Source organism: Urocampus carinirostris, chromosome 19 (assembly GCF_059441175.1).
Source record: "Urocampus carinirostris isolate Australia breed hairy pipefish chromosome 19, RoL_Ucar_1.0, whole genome shotgun sequence".
NCBI classification, from domain to species: Eukaryota; Metazoa; Chordata; class Actinopteri; order Syngnathiformes; family Syngnathidae; genus Urocampus; species Urocampus carinirostris.
This window is the reverse complement of record NC_142367.1, coordinates 10,250,813-10,277,803: the sequence shown is the minus strand read 5'-3', so window position 1 is coordinate 10,277,803 and position 26,991 is coordinate 10,250,813. Positions and strand designations below refer to the sequence as shown.

Genomic DNA, 26,991 nt, shown 5'->3' with positions numbered 1-26,991 from the left:
TCAATGGAAGGAGACCAATAGGAAGGCCGCGATTGACATGGATGGATGGTGTTATGAGTGCACTGCAGGAAAGAGTTCTAAATCTAGTAAAAGCTAGAGCTATTGTTGGTGATAGGAATGCGTGGAGAGGTAAAAAGATAGTGGGATGTTTGGACGCGTTCTAAGGGATGGGCAGGGCACCTGTATGATGCGTCAGGGGTAAACCAGTGAAAGCTGTTGTGCCCTGCTGTTGAACAAAAGAGTGTGTTGTGTCTCCCTGACCCGAGTGACATGGCCGCTTTCTTGTGTCCCGTTTCATCTGGAGGGACGAAAGCATGACCAACTTAGGTGCCGAAGTGTCTGACTTGTTTGGGTGTTTGGGCATTTGGGTTGGCCATGACCCCAAAAGTTTTGTGTGTGTGTGTGTGTTTTTTTCCTTTTATTTTCATTGTTGTTGTATGTGTTTGTCTTGCTGTCGGTCACCCCTCTTGAGGGATATGAAAAATATTATATAATAGATGATACCTGTATTTTCACATGCTAATTGACAATGTCTACGGTGAGTCGATTCATTTATTTGCCATATGACATTTAAGTTAGGTTTTCTCATTAACTTTCTATATCTAGATAGTCTTGAATATTTGTTATAGTTCCGAAATTTTTTTGGTTTGAACAAATTTATTGACACTAATAACAGAAAACAATCATGACAATCTCAACAGCAATTAAGCACATTCACAATATTATATTCCAATATGACGTTTTTAACAGCAAACACAATGTGAGGTTTGAACAACCCTTCTCGAAAATCTTATTAGCAATCAAGCATATTCACAATTTCATTATATAACAGTTCACTTTTGATACGAGCTGCGTAGACATTTTAAACGTTTATAATATATGACTCACACATTAACGTGTAATGTACATTTATAAATACGCTATGACGTCATTACGCCACGCTAACGTCAGTTAGCAACGTAAGCTTGTAGCAACATCCCTAAACATATGTGTCGGGAATACATCGCTCAAGTTTGTTTTTTAACGGCTTTAATGTATCTTTGTCATTAAATGTAGAGCTAATGACGGTTATATTATTTAGCATAGCTGCCTCCATAGATTAGCCGCGGGTCCTTTAGCGTAGCAGGCTCCATCATTTAGCCTCCGTTGACTTCCTCTGTATTCGTGCTTGTTAGCATCTCTGCATTGCAGTCTTCGCAGGCTAGTCGGCTATGTTGGTTGCTAAGTGCAGAGAGAGAGAGAGAGAAGGGGGACTGCGCAAAAACAGGGTCCGGATTTGTGACGTCACAGGGATCCACAGACCTCTTGACAGGACCTGCGTCCTGCTGCTTCTCGTTTGAGCATCTGAGTCTTTTCTTTTGTGTGTGTTTTTTTGGGAATCTAAATCACGCTTCTTTTTTTTAAATAAAGGGAATCCCGCAACAGTTTTCCCCCCACCTCTGACTGACCAACAACGCTTCAACTGGAGAGGACAAACAACCTACTAATCCTCAGAGGAGATCGAATCTCCCTCTTTTCCGAGCATAAAAATGGATCAGAACAAGGATCAAGTGGATTAAATGAGTCAGAGTCGTCATCACCATCGAGGGGGGTTCGACCAAGCCGAGCTGAATGTCCTTTTTGTCTTGGTTGTCGTCGTGTGACCGAGGATGGGAGTTTTCGCGAGCAGACAAAACATAGGTGTGGAAGAATTGGACATCACGTCCAATTCGGTGTACCGTTATCCACCCAAATCTGGTAAGAGTCCTCCAACAGGTCCGCCCGGTTCATGTAAGTAAATGTTTCAGGCTGCAAAGCGTACGGCAAGTGATGCTGAGAAGATATTCTTGACATATCGTGACATTTCTTCATATATCGTAAATTCTCGGTTAAATTGTTTTTGGGAGGCACACCCCGTCACACTTAAACGTCAGTCGTGATGAATTATACAACACATGATTCAAACAAAAAACAGATATCCTAATATTTGGAATTTCTGATTTCTCTAAAGGAAATAATGCATAGCTCCTTCATAAACTCCCCAAATCAATTTTAAGTTAAAGTAAACCAGAGCTTGAATTCAACACAGTGGGAGAATTCGATGAAATTGATTATAAAAATGCCTTATCAACCTCTGACACATCCATCATGCAAATCGGAACATACATTTTGTTTTCTCCTCACCCCACAACAAAACAACTTTGTGACAATTTAAAAAAAGCATATCGTAACTATTGTTCATATAATTTTTTTTGTTCTTAGTTTTACCTTTATAATATCTCAATTGGGCAGTGTTTCACAAAATAACCTCCAATATCTGCTTATTGGATATAAGACAGGGGACGCTAACCTCTTTGAAGCTGAAAGCTACTTTTTTGTTACTGATTAGGGCGAAGGGCTACTAGTTTGACACACTTTTCTAATACAACATGTTATTATTAGAGGTTACAATAGGCTCAGTCAACCAATAAATCTATGCCAGTTAGAAATTAAATTTTCCCCAAAAATCAAAATGGCCGATGATTTATTTTCAGAACCATTTTGTGGGCTACTCAGGTGGTCTTAGAGGACACTGCGTTGGTAAACCCCTGATTTAAGACAAATTTGTCATATTATTTAAAAAAAAAAAAAAACAACACAAATTTGGTTAATGATACTCTACATAGGCAAAAAAATAAACTAAAATACAAAACCGAAATATGTTTTTCATTTACATCCCTCCATAGCAGCAATTTCTGTGTTGGATATTTGTTATTGTTATGACATCATTTGGTTTCACCTCAATCATTAACCTTTATTATTTGTGGAAAAAAGAACTATCCCTTAGCTTCCAGTGCTTTTAGTGCAACTTCTATTACTTTTTCTTACTCATACTCATGCCACATGTTGCAGCCCTCATTTTAGATTTGAAAGTATCCCGAAATCTCATCAAAATGATGCTGTATGTGCTCCTATTTATTTTGTGTTGGTAGAATATGAGTTACGGACTAGCTGATCATTTCTTACCAGAAGAAACACAACATGAGCGTCGTTTATCATGTAAATATTCAAAATAAAAATACATGCAAAAATGGCTTTGTTGTTTACTGCCACACCTGGCTTCTTAAAAGATTATTTGATTAAAATAAATGCATAACCATAATTGTTTGTTATCACCCTGTTGGTGTGGTGGAAGAAGAAAGAAGCTCACGGGTGAAGGAAATTGATCTATCAGACCGAGATCGCGTTTGCGGGATCTGGTGACAGCCGCTGACGTTTGGAAAACAATTTAAAATTAACGAGAAATCAGGCAAAATTCTCATTAGTTTCCCAATTCCTATAATCCGTTTTCCTATCTTCCCATCGTTTTTTTTTTAGCAATTTAAATGATTTCCTATTCAACTTTGATGTTTTGGCCTCATTGAGTTTTTACACCCCTCTCCTCAAGCCCCTCTCTGAATTTCTTTCAATAAAAGAGGGGGATCGGATCGGCTGAGCCAGATAGAGTTCAGGGCTTAAGTTAATCACATATCCTCACGAGTTGAAACTGATTTATCTTACCTCTTTTTATGGGTTTTCTTTTAAGCCGACATAATAATTTATTTTACATCGTTTTCTCCCGTACCCACAGGAAGTTACTTTGCTAGCCATTTCATCATGGGGGGCGAGAAGTTTGACTCCACTCACCCGGAAGGTTACTTGTTTGGAGAAAACACGGACCTCAACTTTCTTGGGACCAGACCAGTCGCTGTAAGTTCTTTTTAAAGAAGTCAAAGATTGAAAAGTATCAATTTATTGCCTAAATCATACAAATACAAGGTAGTGTTTGTTAATTACTCTGTAACAATTATTAGCTAGTAAGCCAAGCTTAAAAAATTAAAAAAAAATACTACAAATTTAAAACAAATTTGTTTTTTTTAAGAGTAAACTTAGTCTGAATTGTCAACTAATGGAGGTTTGGGATTTTGATGTAATATTTTGATTTTCCTATATTTTTAACATTTTTTTCTAGTTTTACTATATTTTTATCTTGTTTTCATTTGTTTAAAAAATAAAGATAAATAAAAACAAGTAACAGAATTTCATTATTTTTTAGAGTAAAAAATGTGAAACAGCTTCATAAAAAAAACTTACCGTATATATTTGCACATTAGCTTACATCGCATATTGGCAGGCACCCTAAAACTACTTTAAAAAAGTCACATACTTAAAGAAAAACTGACACAAAATATTTATTAAATGTGTACCTAAACAACAATAATTATTTACATGTGTAGATAATTAGGATCAGTATACTGGTAATGAAGATACAAATAAAACAATATTAAACCTGTACTTTTGAGCACCGCTTTGATTGCAGACACCTATATCGTATTTTACAATAATTTCCTGATCAATGTTGTCAAAGTTTTCCACTTTTCCTTATCACTAACTTCCTTTGGACCCATTATTATCGTCAGTAAAGGCAATAACACGCACAATATCACAATAAAATGAGATGTATTCCCTCATAAACACAATCGAGAGGTGCTGATTGACTGAACAGGAAGATTAAATCGGGTGAAGGGGCTGCACGGGGACACGGCACAGCTAGTTTTAGTTTCCACTTATATGCGAGTATATACCTTATGAACAAATAACTAGCATATAAAAAAGATGAAATAAAGAGTAGTCTGCTACCACATACTGATAGGGTTGATCATTACAGTTACTGCGCTGATTACTGGGAGAAAGCAAAGCTACTGAATGATGGCATCCTTTTTTGCAAAGATGTAATTGGGCGATTTCCTGCGGCACAATGAGAAGGTCTCACGGCACACTGGTTGAAAAACGCTGCTCTAAATTTTCAGCTCACAAACTTTATAAGTGACCTTTGTGGGATCACTGCCGTTTAAGTCTAGACTGGGGCTAAAGTTACCAGTAGCATTATTTTTTTCCTCTTAAATGACAGACGTTTAAATCTTCCCGCTGGCTCCAAATTCACAAAAAAAAGAAAAAAAAATCCCTTTGAACAAGACGTTATATAATGCAGGGTGGCTTGTGAGCAGATGGCGCAGCAAAAATCATAAAGCCAGCTCGAGTCTCGCTCACAAATATGATCACGGACGATCTATATTTAGAGATTTCCCCCCTTCGTGGAATCATCTCTAGTACGGAGCTTGAATGGCGGTTGTAACGTTTCCAATAAGACCCCCACTGTCCACTAATGAAAGGCTCTTTTCAGTATCGGGTGCTTGTGTGTGTTTTGCTCCCCAGAGCTGTCGCGTAATCACACAAACAACATGTTTTTTTTTTTTTTGCACTGTCAGCATTTTGTGTCTTTGAGCCGAATGCAAGCCAAACACAACCGGGGTCAGATTTGTCAACCTAACCTACAGATCGTAACAGGATCATAAAGGAAGTTTTTGTTGTTGTTTTTTTTAAATTCCACCAAATGGAAATATGCATTAAAATCAGTCAATGTGGGTGCGAGCGGAATGTTGCGGCCACTCCCTATCGTCTCCCAACATGTATTTAACTTTCTTTTTTCATCGCTTTCAGTTCCCCTACGCTGCCCCCCCACCTCAGGAACCGGTGAAGACGCTACGGAGCCTTATAAACATCCGCAAGGACACACTGCGGCTCGTACGGTACGTTGTGATATGAGTCGCCCCCGCAGAAGGGCTGACTAAGAGTCGGCAGCGACTGCAAAATTGAGACTTTGGGATTCAGTTGCACCAGCAAAACAAACAAAAAAATGGTGGGAGTCGATTTGGAAGCTGGCGGCATGGTGGGATTTTTTACGTCTGATGTCGTCTATGTTAGAGAATGAGTTAGGAGAGAAGACCAGTGCGGTTTGTGATATTTGGGTATTCATCAACAACGCTAAATTGCGGCTTTGGGTTTCAGTTGTACCAAAAAAATGCATTAGTTGACCTGGATATCGGCAGCCGGTTGGATCTTTGCTGTCTCTATTGTCGTCGTAGAGAATGAGTGAGGGGAGAAGACCATCAAGTACACTAGGGTTCCTGCGGATCCTTGAAAAGGTTTAAAAGGCATTGAATTCATTATTTTTTAAAACAATTATTTAATTGGCATTAAGTTGTCTTAAATCATCTTTCGAAAGCCTTAAAAATGTAAAAACGTGACTAAGATTTACAGTACACAAAAAAAACATTTAGTACCATTTATCAAATGTCTTTTTTAATAATTCACTGATTTACATTTGTGGCAAGATGGCGTGACCACAATCACGGAACTATCAAAACGGTGATGTGGTTTCAGTTGGGCCTTACAGGAGAGAGTGCTTGCTGCAGAACCATGGGGCGGAGTTGCACCAGGTGCAGCCCCGCCCACCAGGTGCAGCACAGGTTAAATTCTGCCATTTTTTGAAAATGAACATTGGTATTAGAGTTAATGTATTTTTGCCTAGTATCCAAATCAATATTTTGTTTTACTGGATGAAAGTTTTTGTACCACTAGGAGGCACTAAATATTACAATCAGTCAACATTGTTTTTTTTTTTTGACTGATTTAAAGGGACAGTATGTAATATTGATTCCCTCCTAATGGTACAAAAAAACTTTCAATCGTAGTTGGAGAAATTTGTATTTCTTTTACACCGTGAAATCCCCACTTAAGTTGGCGCCATGTTTGTCTGCCACGCTGTGCCGTTTATTACTGGCCCGCGAGACAACAACCAGAGAAGCGCAAGAGAAAAACAAGCTGCAGGTTGAAATATGTCAATTTGATGTTGCCAAAGCCAGGTGCCTCTCACAAAGACACTGTACTTATATTTTTTTTATCTTTCCCTCTCTCTCTCTGTCTCTGTCTCTCTCTCTCTCTCTCTCTCTCTCTCTCTCTCTGTCTTTCTTTTCCATTCCTTTTCTCCCACTCTGTCTCTGTCTCTTTCACTCTCTGTGTCTCTCTTTTTCTCTTCCTTTGTTGCTCTTTGTCTCTTTCTCTCTCTCTGTCTTTTAACGTCTTTTGCTCTAACTTACTTTTTTCCTTTTCTCTCTTTTCTCTTTCTCTCTTCATACCCTTGGCGCTTTCTTTTCTCTTTTCTCTCCTTCTGTTTTTCTATTTCTCTTTGGATTTGTTTCTTTCACTCCCTTTCTTTTCCCCCCTCTCTCGACTTTTTATCTTTTGTTTTTCACGCTCTCTCCCTCTCTCTCTCTTTTTCTGTCTTCGTCCCGCCCTCTCTCCTTTTACCTCCCTCTTTCTCTTATTTCTTTATCTCTTTTTCTTTCTCTTTAATCTACTAGTCCGGCCCCCGACAGAATGTCTGTTCTATCGTGTGGCCCCCGAGTTAAAATGAGTTTGACACCCCTGCTTTAGATCATTCTTTTCGGATGATCGAATCTTTTTAAAGGTATTACTGTACTTGTTTATTGCAATATGAAACTTAAAAAAACTTAATAGAGAATTTAACGCTAGACACCTGTTTTTATATCAGCACTGTTACCCACAATGCCAACTCATCAAATTGAGAAAAGAGCATTTGTAGAATATACGTTGCACCCAGAGATCTCCAGTGGGCAGGGCTGACTCATGGCCTGCACCTTTAGGATTTAACCTGTGGTATTTCTGCAGTGAGTACCACTTGCCTTACAGAGCAGACCTAGGTCTTAGGTTAACCACAATACATATAGCAACTTTGGACAGCGATGTTTACTTTGGACTATGGGAAAGTGTAAGTTTTAATGAGAACTGGCTGTCCAAAGGACGTTTTCCGCCATGGCTAAAAGCTGTGCCAGGTAATGTGTACGAGGCACAATGTACTGTCTGCAAGAAATATTGGTGTGTTTTTTTGTTTTTGTTTATTTCAATTGTGTTTTTTGTCGACTTGGTTTTAAATTTGGTGTCAAAAGGCATCAAAAAAGTCTTAAGAAGTCTTGAATTTAGCTTCCCTTAAGCTGTAGGAACCCTTAAGCTGTAGGAACATTCGATGGATTAATCGGACAACAAAATAATCGATTTGCTGAGGTTTAGACCAGCGTCCAACTAAAAGCCTTTAAAGGGACCAAGTGTATTATTTAGTGCCTACTAGTTGTAGACAAAACTATTCATTCATTAAAAAAGAACAATATTGATTTAAAAATGGGCCAATAATATAAGAACTATCATATAAACATGCATTTTTTAAAATACCCGTAGGGCAAGAAACTACCATTTATTTTACATACCATGAGGCTCACCTAGAGGGAGCTGACATGATTGTCAGCCATCATGCTTCTATGGGTACTCAAAAACCTCAAAAAGGCTGGGCAAAAAAATGATAAGTAAAATGGTGCGTTTCGGTTACGTTGAGTCTCTGTAGTTTTTATTCTTCCTTATACTAGTTTTCGATTGCACCACACCATACAGTGACATCTTGTGGTCAAATAATACACATAGTGCATTTAAATAATTTTCTCTTTCAAAAATTTTCAGACATAACCACTAAAGTTAGTTGGAAGTTGTTCAGAATTTTTCTGTTGGATGAGACTTAAACCCTCAAACTGGCCTAGTTTGTCTTTATTAGTGGTCGCCATGGCTAAAGTAAGGATTTGATAACCATCCCTTTTTTAAACACTCCAAATTTGAAGCCAATCCAATAAAAACCTCAACATAAAGTTTATTCCAGTGAGCCTACGCTGGAGTTTATATTACATGCCAGTGTCTCCACGGCAACAGCAGTCTCCTTTTTCGAAACCCGTCTCTTGCTCTACCTGGCAGATGCAGCGAGGAACTTAAGTTGCCCGGCGACGAAGAGACGGGCACGCAGCGAGCCTGCTACAACGTGGAGTTCACCTTCGATGCCGACACGCAGGTGGCCATCACCATCTTCTACCAGGCCATCGAGGAGTTCCACAATGGCGTGCCGGTGTAGGTTCTCCACAGAGGAGCTTGATACCTTTTTTGATGTATATATATATTTTTTTTACCTGGATGCTTGGGTTCCCGGCAGCTACCTGCCACAGGACGGCTCCCTGCAGTCGGAGACGGTGCACTTCAAGAGAGGGGTGAGCCAGCAGTTCTGTCTGCCCTCACACACGGTCAACCTCAGTGAATGGGCGGAGGAAGAGGTGAGAAAAAAAGACGACCTTTTCATTCTTTCTCACCCACATAGCAATCTTCAGGCATCCTTTCAATTAAAAAGTCCCCACAAAATAGGTAAAGTTACTCCTGGGGTCACCAACATTGTCCCCTCTGAAAACACCTGAGTAGTTTGTTGACTGTTTCTGGAAATAGCTCACTCGCAATAGGTCATTATGATTTTCTAGGAAATTGGATATCTAAGTGGCACGAGAAATCATCGACATGATCAGTGTCTTAAAATTTTTTCTCTCAAAATTCTTATAAAATAAATCTTAAATCACTCAGCTAGCCTTGTTAATTGCAGATGTTTTAGTGGATGACTAATCCTATTTTAACCCTACTTGTAATCATTACAACCTGATAATATAATACTTTACTAATGTTCTAGTAACTCAAGTTTTTTTATAAATGCATATCAAACTGGTAGGCCCTTCACACTTATCAGTAATAAAAAAGTAGGTTTCAGCTTCAAAAAAGTAGGTGAGCCCAGAGTAATTTAAAAAAGCTTAAAAAAGATTAATATTTCCTGTTTTGTAGCTTGGTATGGATTCGTATTTCTAATTATTGAGTTAGTTATCCATCCATTCTCTTGACCCGTTGTCTTGATAAAACTAGACATTTCATAACCACTTTGATGTAAATTATCTAATGAAAAAATATAGGAAATCTTGAGTTACCATGTCGTGGATAGCCAGGCTTCCTTTTTCAGCCCCTTTCCTTACCAGTTTTTTTGATTTGGAGACTAAGCATGCCCAAATCGACTGTTTGACTGACAGCATACAGCAGCCTATCACAGTCGCGCACACAGACAGTCACACCCACTGAACACAGAGCGCCCTCTCTCTAATCTCTCTTTTGCTTTCTGCTGTCCATTGGAACCACAATGCACAATACGTTGATATCTATGTCAATAAAGACCATTCAATTCGATTAAAAATCTGCAAAGGAGTGAGCCAGCGATAACCAAAGTGCGAAGTAGAGGTGTCTCTGTAATCTAAACAAGATGAGATAAGAGCATACATTGGCACCTCTGAGAGAGAAACCGACATACTCTGGCTCTGTTCTTAAAATCATTCAAATGAATGGCTTGCAAAATTTGTTATGGAGAGCACGGAGAGCAGGGAATTACAATGATCTGAACGTATAGCAAAAGTTATACCAATATACAGAAATGGAAACAAGCACATCTTCACAAACTGAAGACCAGTATCTCTGCGACCTCAGTTCCCTAAAATATGATAGACACTTCATAATAATAGACTAGGCACATTTATAGATGAGCATAAATTAATCACTGAAAGTCAATATGGTTTTATGACAAATAGATCCACAACGGTCGTTTTTGATGCGGAAGAAGAAATTACCAATAGCATAGAAAAGAAGAGATATGCAGCAGGGATATTTATTGACTTAAAAAAAAGCATTTGATACCATCAATCATCCTATACTATTAGAAAAAATGGAACAATATGGCATCAGGGGAGTGGTTTTGGGATGGGTTCTAAGTTATTTGACTTGGAGGCAACAATATGTAAAAATGGGAGAGTTGACATATGGATACTTGGACATCTGGAGTAGCACAGGGTTCGGCCATCGGTCCAAAGCTATTTAATTTATGAATTAACGATATATTTAATGTTTCAAATCTATTCAAATTTCTGATATTTGCAGAGGACACAAACATTTTCTATTCCAATGATAAATATATTATTCTAGTAACAAACATTAATAGTGAATCAATTAACCTAAACACATGGATCAATATAAATAAATCATGTTTTAACATTTAACAAAACTAGAGTGATACTCTTTGCCAATCACAAAGCAAATCCAGACCTGGCGGTGAAAATGGATGGTGTTGCCATAGAAACTGTATCAGAAAATACATTTTTAGGAGTTACAATAGAGAGTGAATTTACTGGAAAATACACGTCAGACACATACAAACTAAGGTATCTAAAATGATTTCAAAGATTAATAAAGCCACATTCTTTTTAAATTAAAATGCATTGTAATTATTATATTGTTCTCTTGTTTTGCCATATTTAACATACTGTGCAGAAGTTTGGGGCAATAATTTCAAAAGTTCAATCCATCCCCCTTTTATACTCCAAAAACGTGCAGTAAGAATTATACACAAGGCCGGATACTGTGATAACACCAATATTCTATTTCTGCAGTCGAAATAATTAAAACTGTTTAATCTAGTGGAATTTTCCACTTCACTACTAGTATTCAAAGTAGACAAAGATGTACTGCCAAAGAACATCTAAAATTATTCACACAAAAGAAGGAAGCTATAATTTGAGGTAGTGTAATAACTTCAAGATCCAACAGGTGAGAACCACCAGGAAAACTATGTGTGCGTCTATATGTTGAGTAAAACATTGGAACATATTACAGGATGAGGTCAAACAATGTCCAAATATACACCGGTTCAACTCCAGATACAAAAAAAAAAACAATATTGTAAAAGTACCAAGAGGAAGGAAATGGGGTCTGAGAGATATAGCAAATGGATGTTTTACACAAATAATTAACCTTGTTATTATTTTTATTATTAATCTTTTAATTAATATTGTCATAGCTGTCATCAACTGTTATTATCACTACTGTTGTTATTCTTGTCATTATTATTGGTGTCTGAATGATATTTAGCTACTTTTACGACTAATCAGTAGCAATACAGAGTTAATAGATGGGCTAATAATTAATCTATTATCATTATAAATATTTTTTTGATGATGATGATGATTGTTATAACTATTATGTGACTACTATTGTAGTATTATTAGTATTATCGGCACCCAGAGAATGTCTTAAACAGTCAATAGCTGGGTCAAGCTAATAATTAAGCTTGTTTTTATTATTATAATCATTATTGTAATTATTATTGTTATAACTATTGTCATGAATATTATTTTTGTTTGTTTTTGTTGTTATTGTTGTTATTATTATTACTATCATTATCAACTCTACTATTATGTTGAACGTTGTTATTGTTGTTATTTTGCTGTCACCATTTTATAATGCAAATTCATCACAATCTGGATCTAAATTTATGTTTGCGATGTTGGTGATGATGGCGAAAACGAAACAATAACTAAATAAATGGGGAAGAAATCACATAGAGATACATTTTAATACGAACACAAAAAATATGTGTACTGCACAACTCATAGTTAGGGCAGACAATTGGGAGATTGCTGCTGGAGGCATCCAACTCAAGCTCCCATCTCTTGTCATTTTAATGCACAGTGCAGGACACCTAGCAATGCATGGTCCTGCTGCCTGCAGGCGGCTGATCCAAAAATACTTTCTGTGATGGACTACACGCACCACAATACACTGAGTTGTCACCATAAGCACCGATGAGAATTATTGTTATTATGATAGATAGTCTTATTATATAGTATAATGAGAAACTATGGAGACAGCAATGATGATAATGGTGATGTTAAAAATAGTGATAGTGATGATATTGATCAGGATAATGATGATGATGTTGTGTCTGTGCAAACCTATGTAAATGTGTATATTCATGAGGTACATGTTACATGTAAATATACAAGAGATATCTATCTGTAAGACAATTATTAAAGAAGTCGGGGGGTACGATAAAATAACCATATGCTCTTTCCGATTCATTTTTGAACACGTTACGTGAACCTATTTTTTGTTTATTGTATTTTTTTTTTACATGTAGTTTTTTTTTAGGAGAGGAGATAAAAGAGTTTTGACATATTTTGTTTTCCGCAGCTGCTGTTCGACATAGACAGGGAAATCTTCCCCATGGTTGTTCAAGCTGTAGTGGACGAGGGAGACGGTGAGTTTACATTTCTGAACGGCCATCATGACTTATTGTGAATAATCGTGTTTTTACCCGCAGAACATCTAGGTCACTCGCACATTTTGCTGGCCACGTTTGAGAAGGTAAGTTTGTCGATTGTGAGGTATTGAAAGTAAAGTGCAATGCAGATTTATTTCCTATGATTTTTGAGTATGTGGCGGAATTTCTGCAACATTACACTCTAACCAAGCGGAGAACTGCCTTCTGTTCCCTGGGTGCTAAATTGAGCAATACGAATTAATCATTCACATGATGAATGACAAAATCGCTTCAAAAGTGTGCTCCATTGCTGCGACCAGTGACTTTTATAAAAAGTACTATTAAGTGGCTAGCCAAAAGCATAGACTTACACTACATATGGACGGATACAACTGTCACATCCACTCCATATGGACCGTAGTGTTTTCGCTCTGGAAGAAAAAAAAAAACGGGAAATCCCCAAGATAAATCAAACAATACACGAAGGCTTTTTTAAGCGTTTATGCTGGAGTCTGTGTGTATCAATCTCATCTGTACTGCTTTGCAACATCAGAATATTCCAGATGAGGTAAACTGTGTGTGCGCTTAGGCAACAAAAAGTAACTGCACATCAAACCTGCTGTAGCTGCTAGTGTTCAGCAGATGACACTAATAAATAACCAAGCAACACTCAACGTGGTCAATTCAAAAACAAGCCTTGCTTGATTTTTGTGGTCTTTTCAAATTTTTTAGTTTTCATCGAAAACTTCGTAATTTGCTCTAAACTGGCTTAGTAAACAACGGAATATTCGTCAAATCAAATTTGTCACTATTTTCCTTGGCAGCACATGGACGGCAGCTATTGCGTGAAGCCTCTGAAGCAGAAACAAGTGGTGAGCGCCTTTCGTCAAGTATTTCTTGATTCTATTTGAAAGCCAGTCCCCTGCAGACGGTTCTTTGATCCCACAGGTGGATGGCGTCAGTTATCTCCTGCAGGAGATCTACGGGATCGAGAACAAATATAACAGCCAGGAATCAAAGGTAAACAGAACGAGAGGTTTTGCAAGGTTGGGGTGCCGACACAAATCCTGCCCCCCCTACCACTCTCAGGTGGCCGACGATGAAATCAGCGACAACAGCGCCGAGTGCGTGGTGTGCCTGTCGGACGTGCGCGACACCCTCATCCTGCCGTGCAGGCATCTGTGCCTCTGCAACGCCTGCGCCGACACGTTGCGCTACCAGGCCAACTGCTGCCCCATCTGCAGGCTTCGTGAGTAGACGGTAGCCGTCGACAAATGCCAAAGAACCCCCCTTAAACCTTCTGTGTGGTTTTAGCTTTCAGAGCTCTGCTGCAGATCCGAGCGATGAGGAAGAAGCTAAGCCCGTTGACGCCCACCAACTTTAACCCTGTCATCACATCGCAGACGTCAGACTCGGAGGAACACTCGGTAATTGGATGGCGATAATATAGAATGGAATAGAATAGAATATACCTTTATTGTCATTGTTACAAAATGGGTTAACATATTGTGACAACGAAATTGGGCATGACACTCCAGTTTCACACAATCACAGTGATGTAAAAAAAAACAAGAAGGTAAAGGAACAGAGAAGATAAGGTTTTAAAACAAGGAGGATAAGGTTATAGTTATAATTTACACAAAATTTACACAAGAAATGTCAGCATGTAGGATGTGACATACAGTTTGGTATCGTAAGGGTTTGTGCAATATGCATTCGGTGCAAAAATGGTCAACATAGTGCAAAAAAAAGATAGTCAACATTGTGACAGGTGAGCAGTAAACATAGTGAGCTAAAGCTAAAGCTAGCATTGTGGTAAAAATGTGCATAGATGCATCATCACAAAACTTAGAGACGCTATTAACCTAGTGCAAAAAATAGTCAACATATGCATTTGGTGCAAAAATAGTCATCACAGTGCAAAAAAAAGATAGTCAACATTGTGCAAGGTGAGCAGTAAACATAGTGAGCTAAAGCTAAAGCTAGCATTTTGGTAAAAATGTGCACAGATGCATCATCACCAAACTTAGAGACGCGATTAACCTACTTTTATATACTATCACTCAAAGATGGAGTAAGCCCTTTCCGATAATGTTACTGCAGCTTGTATTGCAGAACAATCAGCAACTAGCAGCGATCAGTAGGTGCAAGGGCCTTAAGCGCTGCTAATGTCGCTAAACTTAAAGGAATTATTAACCAAATTTGATGCATGTTAATGCAATCTAAAAGGTGGAAAGAGCCCATGCTGCTAATGACAATGCAGCTAGCATCGCAGAAGTATTAGCAACATGCTAAGCTGAGAAGTTGCGAGGGCGTTAAATGATTAGCTCAAGGGCTGCTTATGTCGGCAACATTTAAGGCGTTATCAACCATCTTGAACGCCTTTTTTATGCTACGCCTCAAAAGTGAAGGGAACCAATAGTGCTAATGCTATTTCGGCTAGCATCGCTGAAGCATTAGCGGTTAGCTATATTTGTGTACTGTAACTCAAATCTATTCCACCCTGGTCATCCTGGAAGGGGGATTACCACTTGTCAGGCCCCTTCTAGAGGTTTCCTTTTTCCTCACGCTGAGGTTTTGAGTTTTTCCTTGACCGCATGCTGGTTTAAGATCAGGTAATGGTGTAATTGTAATCCTGTGCAGTCCTTTGAGACATTTTTGTGATTAAGGGCTATAGAAATAAATGAGACTTGACTTGACTAGCAAAGCTCAGTAGGTGTAAGGGCCTTCAACGGTTGCCCTTCAAGTGCCGTTAAGGCTCAGGTCTTTCATTATACAACCATTAGCATTAGCAATGCTAGCTGCACCATTTTGACAAATTGACTTTGGGCCAGCTACAAGCTGCAGTTAGGCATTGGAATTTCCAACGGAATATTCAATCAATTGGGTTATTGTGTACAATAGGAGTTATAATTCTAGTTGCTCCATTATATATATAACAAATTTCATTTTTTTTTTTTTGAATATTCCAAAATCTGTGTTTTCTTAGCATGAAATAACTTTCTATAAGGTTAGTAGAAATGAACATTTGTATGGGAAATATTCAACAGAGCACATATGTTACAGGCTGGTAATAAACTGATGATGGGCCTCAATTGTCCCCAGGGCTAGGGTTTAGACACCACTGCTTTAGAAAGTACTGAAGAAAACAAAAATCCATCGATAAATAACTTAAATGTCCTTTTTCGGTTGCAGGCATCGGAACACATCCCCCCAGGCTACGAGGCCGTATCCCTGCTGGAGGCTCTCAACGGCCCCCTGGCCACTTCCTCCATAGCTCCGGCCCTCCACTCGGGCCCCAGCCACGTGTCGGCGGCTCCCCTGCCCCCCTATGCCAGCGAAGCCCACCCGGCAACTGCCCGGTCCCTTTCCCCCCTGGACCACTCCAACTCCAGTCAGGGCCTGAAATTGAAAAAGAGCGGCTCCAAGTGAGTCCCCCAAAGAGCCCGTATCTTTCGTTAGTTGAAAATCGATTCGTAATGGAAAGTCTGCCGGTTTTTAGATCGCTTTCCCAGAATTCCTCAGTGCTCCCCGAGGAGGACGATGAGAAGTCGTGTAGTGAATTGGAGGGGCGTCGCCACAAACTTGCAGTGGATCAGCAGGAGGTGGGTGTATTTTATATAACGGTTGTATCGGTGCCCGTCTTGAAATCAGCATCTTAAAGGGATATCGAACACAGTGTTTATTATCGTATCAATATAAGGTATCTTTTTTGACTGCCTTGTTTTAAGGTTGTCGGTGCTTGCGATTGTTGCGGGGACCAGTCACTTCTCTCAACTATTTTGTTGTAGAGAACTGCTGTCTTATGTTAAGTAATTGATACGTGTGACGGTGGCTGATACCAGGATCCCTGACGCTCGGTATCATTATTTGGTATCAATAGCATGTTGTTAATTTAATACTTGAGTGCTCATACTGGTATCAGTCTAAAAAAAACATGGACTTAAACACAAATCTTTTTTAACGCTGCTCCTTAAGAATTTTTTTTTAAAGTAGATTCAATACCCAGTTTTGTTAAGGAGGTCATACATGGTTTTTATTACAGTATCGATATCAGGTATCTATTTTGGTGCAGACATTAGCTGTCTTGTATTAAGTTATTGGTGCATTGGACGGTGGCCGATACCAGTGTTGTGACTACTCAAGGGTTACACAATTGTCATTTATTCGAGATTTGAATGCTCATACTGGTATCGGTCCAAAAAAATACATGAAATCAACCACCAATCCTTTTGAACGCTGCGCCTATAGATTTTTTTTCTTTTTTCAAAGTAGATTCAGTATCACTCTTGAATAAAAGGGAGGTCGTACATGGTTTTTATTACAGTATCGATATCAGGTATCCATATTGGTGCAGACACTAGCTGCATTGTTTTAAGGTACTTATTTGAAAAAATATATTTTAAGTTTTTTGCAGTGCACTTGGTATCAGTATTTTGTATAATAATAATAATAATAATTTCCTTTGTATTGTCATTCTTTGTAACAATGTACACAGAACGAAATGTCGATACACCTGACCCGTTGTATCAGTAAAGCGTCAATAATTTTAGTTGAGTGCTAAAACTGGTATTGGTCTGAAAAACCCTGCTCCTTTATATTTTTTACATTTTATTCATTCTTGCAAAAAGAGTTATTGAAAATAGTATTATAGTATCGATATCACATATTGATGCAGACAATAGCTGCATTGTTTTAAGTTATTGGTGCTTGGGATGGTGGCCGATACCGGTCAGAGTTACACAATGTACATTTATTTGAGTGCTCGTAGTGGTATCAAAAGAAACGTGGAATTAACCACCAATCATTTTTAAATGCGAGTATTTAAAAAAAATATTGAACAGCATCAAGACTGACACCGAAAACAGTGCTCCTATTTTTTGTCTTTCCTGAACTTACAGAACGGCGCGACACCCGACAGCGAAAATCTGACCCTCTCCTCTTCAGGGGCCATCGACCAGTCGCCCTGCACCGGAACGCCGCTCTCCTCCACTATCACTTCCCCTGAAGGTAACACGAAACTTTCCCCTCTGTTATAAGTCGACCGGAAGAAGAAATCCGGGATCCGAGGGTTTCAGTTTACACTTGAACAGGGGTGTCGGAAATACGGCGCGTGGGCCGTATCAGGACCGCCAGCGGATTCGATCCGGCCCGAGAGACAATGCTGAAAGAAGCGTATGAGAAAAAAGAGCCAAACAACTGCCTGCCGTTTTAATTATGTCCACTTGATGTCGCCAGAGCCAGATGCCACTTCCACTTCCAAAGCAATTGTAGCTGTACTTCTTTCTTTCTCTCTCTTTCCCTTTTACTTTATCTCGTTCTTCTCCCTTCCTCTTTTTCTTTCTCTTTTTATATTTCAATTTTTTTCTCTTTTTCTTTCTCTCACTTTCTCTCTGTCTGTCTATTTTTCTTTGTTTCTCTTTTACCCTCTCTATTTATTTTTCTTGTTCTCTTTCTTGTTCTCTCTATCTTTATCTTACTTGCTATGTCTTTCTTTCTTTATTTGTGGGACATTTTTCTTTTTTTCTTTTTTCTTTCTCTCTCGCTTACTCTTTATTTCATTTTCTCTCTTTTTATATTTTCTGTTTCTCTTTTTCTACACACTCTCACCCCTTCTCTCGCTCTCTTTCCCCCTCTCATTCTCTTTATTTCTCTCCTTCTTTCTCTTTCTTTTATATTTCCCTGCATTTCTTTCTTCCTTTCTGTCATTTTTCTTTCTCTCTTTTTTCTCCTTCCCTATTTATTTTTCTCTATCTCTTTTTTCTCCCTCTTTTTTTGCTGTCTCTTTTCTTTTTCTTTTAATCTTTCTCTCTTGCTTTCTCTCTCTTTATCTTTTTTAGTCGTTTTTTCCTTCCGTCTTTGAATTTCTTTCTCACTCTCTTTCTCTCCTCTCTGACTTTCTCCCCTCTCTTACTTTCTCTCCTCTCTTACTTTCTCCCCTCTCTTACTTTCTCTCCCTCTCTTACTTTCTATGTCTTTCTCTCTGTGTCTTTATTTCTCCCTTCCGATCTCCTTCTCTCTTTATTATTTTCTCTTTCTTTTCATGTAAATAAACAACTTTTCTCTTTCTCTCTAATCTACTAGTCCGGCCTCTGTAAGGGTGGTCTTTCTACTTTTTAGCCCCTGAGCGAAAATGAATTTGACACTCCTGCACTAGAAAGATTATCGACATATCACACTCGAGGAACGATGAACCACCACTCTTGAGCTATTAGATGTTTTACATGAATAAATCATTACCTGATGCCGGGAGGATTTTGGAATATAATCAGCAGTGTGCCGGGAAAGGAGTCCAGCGAGGCAGGAGGCGGATTTGTTTTCAAAATGGGGTCCGACGGTGATTTATGTCCCCCTCCACTTTTTGTCCGGCAGACGCAGTGAGCAGCAGCCTTGCCCAGTCAGTGATGTCCATGGCCTCGTCCCACTCGCAGCACTCCCACATCAGCACTGACACCATGTCCTCCATGTCAGGGTCCTACCTGGCTGGGGCGGACGGTGAGCCCGGGGGGGCCCAGCAGGGGGTGCACGCCCAGGGCCGGGAGAATCGGGACACCCCCGAGGAGAGGCAGGGACCCTCGCAGTTGGAAAGGGTAAATTAGAGCTTGATTTTGAAAAATGTATTAATTTCATTCATATATTTTACATTTTTCGGTAAAGAGGATCAGAACATTTTCTTATTAAAAATGTGTTTTTGTTACAGATACAGCAATCCCTCGTTTTTGTGGGGTTTGCGTCCGAAAAATGTCTAGTCAAAACCGGCAAAGTAGAAACATTCATTTTTTAATTTATCAAATACTCTAAAATGCATTAAAACTAAAGAAAAAAACGCATTTATCGCTCAAGTATTCGTTTGAGTTTTTTTAAGAAAAATGTTTTGCTAACAAATAACTTCTGTACTGCCAAATTATAATTTTAAAAATAATCAAGCTATACTGTATTGCACTGTGGTATTAAAAATGATTTCAGGGCACTATTCCTATTTAAGAAGATATTTTGTCGCCATCGTGTGGACGTTATTGAGAAAACACAAATGTGGCGTAAACATTTCTTTATCTTCCTTTATCATGACAGGAAATTATTATTCATCAGTAATAGAAAGCATATCCCGCTGCACTTTGTTGCTTTTGTGGGTCCAGAGTGTTTTGTTGACATGAAGGCTATTTTAAAAAAATTAAATATTAAAAATGATTTTCTCATATGTAATATAGCTTCGAGTGTTTCCCATAGAATTTTGTGAGACCCTTGTAGGTAAACAATCTACAGGGTTCCGGGGGGTGTGCCCACATATAAAAATTGTTATACAGAAACACAATTTGAAATGATCAAAAACGTAAAGAATAAAACATAAAGATATCGTTAGTCCCTTCTGAATATTGACATCTAGAATACAATGTGCCTAACCTCTGAGGGACTGATTCAGATCCTTCTGTCCGTAATAGACTATGCACAACATTTTTGAGCTATTAATGTAATTAAAATGAGTCCAAATAAGGATCATTTTTCTGCTTTCTTTTTTTTAGATTTCCTTTCCTTTTCGTCATTCATATTGCAATCTCTCTTGAACCGTTCCTGTGCCATTTTTTTTTTTAACCCTGGCGGTGACCGATTAGACCGTGGTGAATCGCCAGGGACTTTCAAAGGTTCATTAAGGTGTACAACTCAGACTTCAATGTTATTGACGCACAGGCAGACTCAGGCAAAAAAGGGGTGGAGTAACTGTTTAGCCAATCAGAATGCAGAATTCAATACACAATGAAAATCCGCAAAGCAGTGAAACCCTGCAAAGTATACCACAATAGAGTGAGGGATTGCTGTAATACATAATATCACCCCAAAGTATTTTTAATGAACAATAATAATATTTCGAAAATATATTTGATTACCTTAAAATATTATGAATGTATTTGCAATTGATCAGTCCCCAATTTTTCATTAACAAAATAGCCATTAGAGGCCACCGATACTGGTATCAGCCAACGTCACCATTACTAATACAAATCTTTGTAAATAATAAAGACAATAATAATTTGGAAAACTGTATTATTTCGATTCCTTAATACATATTTCCAAACTGTGCTATATAAAGGTCTTTTCTTCTCTCTCTTTCCAAGGAGTCGCAAGAATCAAACTACCCTTCGGCTTTGGATGAGCAGGACTCAGAGGTGATACGCTGGCATGGCCGCCGCCCAATATTTGATATTAAATCTTATCTTTTATTTTCTCAGGGCAACGATGTCACGGAAGAGGACCGATCCTCACCCTCCAACTGCAAAGGTAACTACCGTCCGCTCACTTCCTATTTCCTGTTGTTGATATTTGGTAGTGGAAAAGTCACATTCGGATGAATTGGAGCATGGTGAGGTCATTTCAAGCACGCTTTGTCCTTGGGAGGCCCCTCCCTCTCCTAAAGTTTGACTTAACTTATCGTGTTATTACTATGTTATTACAATCTCGTTATCATGGTATTACCAGGTTGCTCCTATGAATGTTGATCCCTCATTAAAAGTTTATGATGTATTAGTAGAGGGTTCCTTCCAGTGCTTTATAAGCTTTGCGACCCAGCGATTTAAAAAATAAATAAATTAGATATCTCAAAAAGGGAGTGTATATATGTGATTACTGTTTTCTGATCAGTCATTTACAAAATTTTCTGCACTATAAGGCGCAACGGATTAAAAAGTGCACCAGGCTATAAGGCGCATAAAATTAGAACTGCAGTAAAGGCTTGGGGTGCATGAAATATAAATAGGTACCATATTTGAGCATTGATTGATCTGTCGAAGGGCAGCATGGCGGCGCAGTGGTTAGCGCGTGTGCAGCACAGTTCTGAGGTCATGAGATCGAACCTCCTGTGTGGAGTTTGCATGTTCTCCGCGTGCTTGTGTGGGTTTCCTCCTGGCACTCCGGTTTCCTCCCACATTCCACAAACATGCATGTCAGGATAATTGGCCGGTCCAAATTGTCCCTAGGTGTGAATGAGCGAGTGAGTTGTCTTTCTTGTCTCTCTGTGTCCTGCGACTGGCTGGCAACTAGTTCGGGATGTACCGAGGACAGCTGAGATGGGCTCCAGCACCCCCGCGACCTTAATGAGGATAATCGGTGCAGATAATGGATTCATGGATGGATGATCTGTCAAATTATCTCTTTCACACAATAGCAAAAGTGGAGGCAAGGGAATCAAACCCGGATCGATGCGGGGAGAGCACCAGATCCTATCCACCAGACTATTAGGGATACAGAAGACACATGGAAAAGCATTTGGTTTTATTTTCATCATCAGGCTATTTTTATTCCTGGGGACTAGTTGTTGATGTTATTATTGGGCCACAAGTCAAGTCAAGTCATGTTTATTTGTATAGTCCTTAATCAAATATGACAAGAAAATTGTCAGACATTAAACTGGTCTGTGATACAGAAAAGGTTCGGGACCACTGAAATACAGTTTTGTATCGCCAACTCGCAAAGTCTTGACAAAATGCACGAGATTCTGAACTGGATGAAGAAAAGGGCATTGTGGGAAGTAATTCAGTTGTCCTATAAGATAAAAACAAACGCACGCCCGCACTTTTCCACAATGCTTAGTTTGAGCTAAGAGAAAGTGAGACAAAATTTTATACTGAATCTTTTTTATCACTTTCTGTTTTCTCATTTTTCTAACATTTGTATCTGGTAACATGACAAATAATAGTGTGATAATAAGGTAAGACCATTTTTTACCATTGCTACCTGGGTACAATCCCTGTTGCCAACATTGTTTTGCAATTGTGGTCAGGGATACATAATTACACAAATAGGATAATACACTGGATTCCAAGGCGCACGTTCAAATTTCTAGCCAATTTTGGGGTTTTGGGTGCGCCTTATATTCCAAAAAATTAGATAATAATGTTTTGAATCGATTATTTATCGTGATTCTTAATATTTAGTACAGAATAGTACCAAAGATAGGTAAAAAATGTCAAGACTGGTTGACTGCTGTTCCACTCCCATCCCGAAGGTGGTGCAAGTGCGCACCGGAGACCGTTCGTTAACCCCCCCAAAAAAGATCCATCCGCAAATGCTTTCATCTAGCATGGCAGATTGTCCCCTGCCTGCCTCCCCCCCTTTCACCCGCTTTGCCGTGCCTGGCCGCCACTTGTTTGACCTGTGCCCTCGCTTACAGGTGGGCGAAGCAAGTGTCCTGAGTTGGCCAATAACAATCAGGGCGTGGCCTTGTGTGACACGCCCTCTTTGGGCTTGGACAATGAGCCGGCTCCCGACGGCCGATTCGCCGGTGAGTGGACGCCGACCGGACGTGATGCTAGCGAATGCTATGTTAGCTAGCCAATGCTAGGCTAGCTAGCGTGAAGAATCTTTCTGACATTCCTTTCTCTGCTGCTTCATCGCTTGTCATCCCCGCGTGACCTTCAGCTCTCGCGACCTTCAGCCCCCGTGTGTGTGTGTGTGTTCATCGCTGTCACGCATGTCCTCCATTCTCCTCACCGACCTGTTTCCCCTTCTCCATTATTGAGCTCCAACGTGTTCGGTGGCTTCCGATTTTTTCTGTGTGTGTCGTAAAATGTCTTCTGTTATCTCTCCCTTCTCCTTGTGGCTTCCTCCCATCCCGTCTCCTCCTCCTCCTTTCCTCTTTTCTGCCCTCCTTTTGGATGGAAAGATATGGAGTCATGCCCGGTACATATTGAGGACTAGGTAGGCACTATGCGGCATTGGCCGGGATGCTAAATCTCTATTGGGTTTGAGTAAGGGTCACATCTGTTCTTAAAAATCCATGTATTTTCTCATTATTTTGAGTGACTACTAAAGTTTCAACTTAACACTATGTTACTAGTATGTTATTACTATATTTTAGTAGGTGTTGCAGTAGTTTGATAGTAATTTCTGAACTGTTATAACTATGTTATTATTATGTTATTACTATTTTACTCAGTCGTTCCATCCATTTTAAGGTTCTGAGTTACTTGGAAGTCAATTTTGTGCTGGGCTTATTTGCTCTACAAAAATGTTAATAAGATTATTTTGATTTATTAATCCATTTTTCGAACGTATTTGATTTTGGAGTTTCAGAAATAACTGTTATGTTATTACTAGTTCGATTTAAAAAAAAAAAAGAGAGATCATGGTTTTAATTGTATTTTAATGTACTGATGGTATTGGTTTGGAAGACTACTTAAAGTTTAGTTTCGGTCTTTCAAAAACAAAGGATTATATCTGAAAAGTTTGTAGTTGTGCATGTGTTTATTTTGTTTTGTTTTCTCCCCCTTCAGGTCTTATGTACCTGGGCGGATACAGGCCGGTTCTGGAGTCCACCGGCAACCGTGAGGAGCGGGGGTCTCAGAACCGGGAGGGCCAAAGTCCGGAACCCCGCCGCCGGGGACCCCTCATCGTGTAGCCCTCTTAACGCATACTCTCACCTACAAACACTACTACTAGTTACTAGCACTTCCTACTCAGAGCTTCAATGCTCGATAACGGCCATCGCCACCATTCAGTTTCCTACCCAGTGAGCACTTTCTTTGAGTCCTTTTATGTTTTTCCGTATTTATTTCCCCGTAGTTTTATCCGTGCCAGTTTTTTTGTTATTGGTTAGAAGTCGCTGCTGCCCTTTTCCTTGTCCACCGGCCAACCAATCGGGAGCTGCCGCGATCACCGTCGTCAGGTGGGCTACTCCGTCTCCGAATGTGAAGTATTTCGTCCGCTGCCGATGACGGGTATTGACGTCAGTGTATTTTGGGAAAATCCGGTGCAGTAGAGACCCTCGGGATACGATATTAATTTGTTCGCCCGACGTTGGCGTCTTTGTGGCCCAGAGCAATATTAGCATTAGCGATTAGCCTGTTACGGCAAATACAGTATAGCCCAAGGACACAATATGAATTGGTTCTCAGGTAGCGATCACAAAGTAAACTGGCCATTAGGTGGCAGATAGTAACCTACGATAATTGGCTAATACGTTCCGACCATTAAACATTAAATGGTAAATGGTCTGCATTTATATAGTGCTTTTCAAGTCATTGAAGACCTTCCAAAGCGCTTTACATTGTGCATTACACTTACCCATTCACACAGACACTGACACACCAATAGCGGCCATGCAAGGCGCCGCCCAAGGACACTTTGACATAATTGTACATATTAAGTACCACTTGTGTTTAGTATAATTGTATGAAATGAAATAATACAGTATAAAATAAATATTCATGTGGTGTGATGTGATTTGAACTGGTACAGTGGAGTTTGCGGGTGGATGCAGAGGGGGGAGAAGACGGCAAATTCAAATTAAACCATTAATTTGGGAGGATTTATCCCTATTCTAATAATAGTCATGATCATCAATAGTTTACGGCCATGCAATTTAGTAAGAGTAGCCATTCGCGTGCCTTCTTAGTATTTCTTAATCGTGAGCTTCAGTTCCAGGCTTGTCATGTTTTTTGCTTTTCCCTTACAGGACAGAAACAGTACTTGCAAAGTTTTTACGATGCACAGCAAATAAAGAGAAAGTCATTATAGGAGGTAGATCAGCCAATAGGATATTGGGATTTTCATAATACTGCCTAGGACTATGGATTTGATTTGACAACAACCAATAGCAGACAGGCATCTCGGGGTCATAAGTCATCATTTGCACAAACACCGCAAAGTTTGAATTTTGTATGTTTTTGGGCACCTAAAGTAATTTGTTGTTGATGTGGTATAGTGGGGAAAATTCTGTAACAATGGCACAAGGAAACATTCCACACCACAAGTAAAAACGTCTTAAGGTGGGAACGCCTTATCCCGGGGGTCTACTGTATACCGTTAGCGACATCGGGCTTGAAAATTGTGATAACGGCAGAGATGACGATGGTCAGTATTGTTGCAGTGCAACACTGGAAGTCATCCCCAGGCAATAAAAATGGTTTCATTTTGACTTTTTTTCGTGTTATAAGAAAGGGATCCATACATTTTTTTTAACTTAAGCTTTCCTTTGTGGTTGCGCGGAGCACTGTGTTGTGAAACAGAATGTTTATTACAATGTGAACGTTTACACACTCGGACAAACTCACACGTACTGTAGCCGGTGGGAATAAGGGACGACGGTGCACTAGTAGCCGTTTCCGTGGCGACGTCACCTTGCATGAGGCCGAAGGCGGAGCATGATAATGTCCGCCCTCTCTTGCGGCCAATCACGTCAGGGCGACTCACTTTTGTAGGATTGTAGGACAAGAGACGGACAATAAAGGTTTTTTTTGCAACGTACAGCTCGACTTTGGGTGTATTTTTTGAAAATGTTGATGGTTTGTTTCCATACAAGTCAGCAAAATCAGAATCCAGTTAGAAAATTGAGGAGAAAAAAAAAAAAAACAACGTCAGAACCCGAACAGACGGTGGACCCAGACGCGTAATGCTTTCACACAAGCTTTACTTTACGGAAATGCAGCAGTCATGCGCGAGAACAAACGCCAGCGATATGTGTGTATCTATCTATCTATCTATCTATCTATCTATCTATCTATCTATCTATATATATATACTTCAAACTTTGCTTTCGTCAAAGAATTGAAATTTCTAAGCAGCCCCAAACTTGGTGACAGTAGTGTGAATTTGAAAGAACTAAGAAAAATAAATTATCCTATTTTACTAAAAGCAATACTATAACTAAAATGTAATAAATATAGCAAATAATTGAGCTATTTTTAGGTATTTTTCTTTAAATATAAAATCTTTAAATCTTATATTTCTCAAAAATAACCAGTATAAAAGAAGTGTAATTATTATTATTTTTAAAGCTAAATGACCTGCTAATAGAACAAGAGATCTCACAGTTTTGTTTTTTGTCACGATTGCCCATTTCCCTCACTTGGGCCCGCTCGTTTGGCACCAGCTGTTGCTCGTTGCCTTAAGGGCTCCCCTCCTATTTAATCTCAGTGCTCTCATTTACTCTTGGTCAGTCTGTCAATGAACCTCTGCACTTGCAAGACTTCTATTTTAACTCTGTCCAGTATCCTGATTGTGTATCCAGTATCTGGTATCGATCCTGTCTGTCCCGTCCAGTATATTGCTCCAGCATCCAATATCCGGTATCGATCCCGTCTGAACCCGTCCTGTCTGGTACCTTGCTCGTGTATCCAGTATCCGGTATCGATCCCGTCTGTCCTGCTCTGTCC

General features: G+C 39.3%; 1 protein-coding gene and 1 pseudogene across 2 annotated transcripts in view; both read left to right on the top strand.

Moving 5' to 3' along the window:
* Positions 1-950: 950 nt before the first annotated feature.
* rnf157 (ring finger protein 157) lies at positions 951-26,083 on the top strand. The gene is made up of 19 exons (XM_088324361.1): positions 951-1,737; positions 3,590-3,708; positions 5,500-5,588; positions 8,656-8,805; positions 8,888-9,005; positions 12,778-12,844; positions 12,908-12,951; positions 13,672-13,719; positions 13,796-13,867; positions 13,937-14,096; positions 14,162-14,274; positions 16,043-16,275; positions 16,350-16,452; positions 17,749-17,857; positions 19,220-19,437; positions 20,959-21,009; positions 21,073-21,121; positions 23,010-23,120; positions 24,112-26,083. Exons 1-19 carry the CDS (start codon positions 1,650-1,652, stop codon positions 24,234-24,236), a joined length of 2,067 nt encoding a protein of 688 aa, XP_088180487.1. The 5' UTR covers positions 951-1,649; the 3' UTR covers positions 24,237-26,083.
* The window catches only part of LOC148347244 (5-hydroxytryptamine receptor 3A-like), a 15,453-nt pseudogene continuing 12,767 nt past the window's right edge, over positions 24,306-26,991 (top strand). Inside the window, exons 1-2 of the transcript XR_015848160.1 lie at positions 24,306-24,347; positions 24,435-24,555. The product of XR_015848160.1 is annotated as a 5-hydroxytryptamine receptor 3A-like (transcript). The remainder of the gene's footprint in view (positions 24,348-24,434; positions 24,556-26,991) is intronic.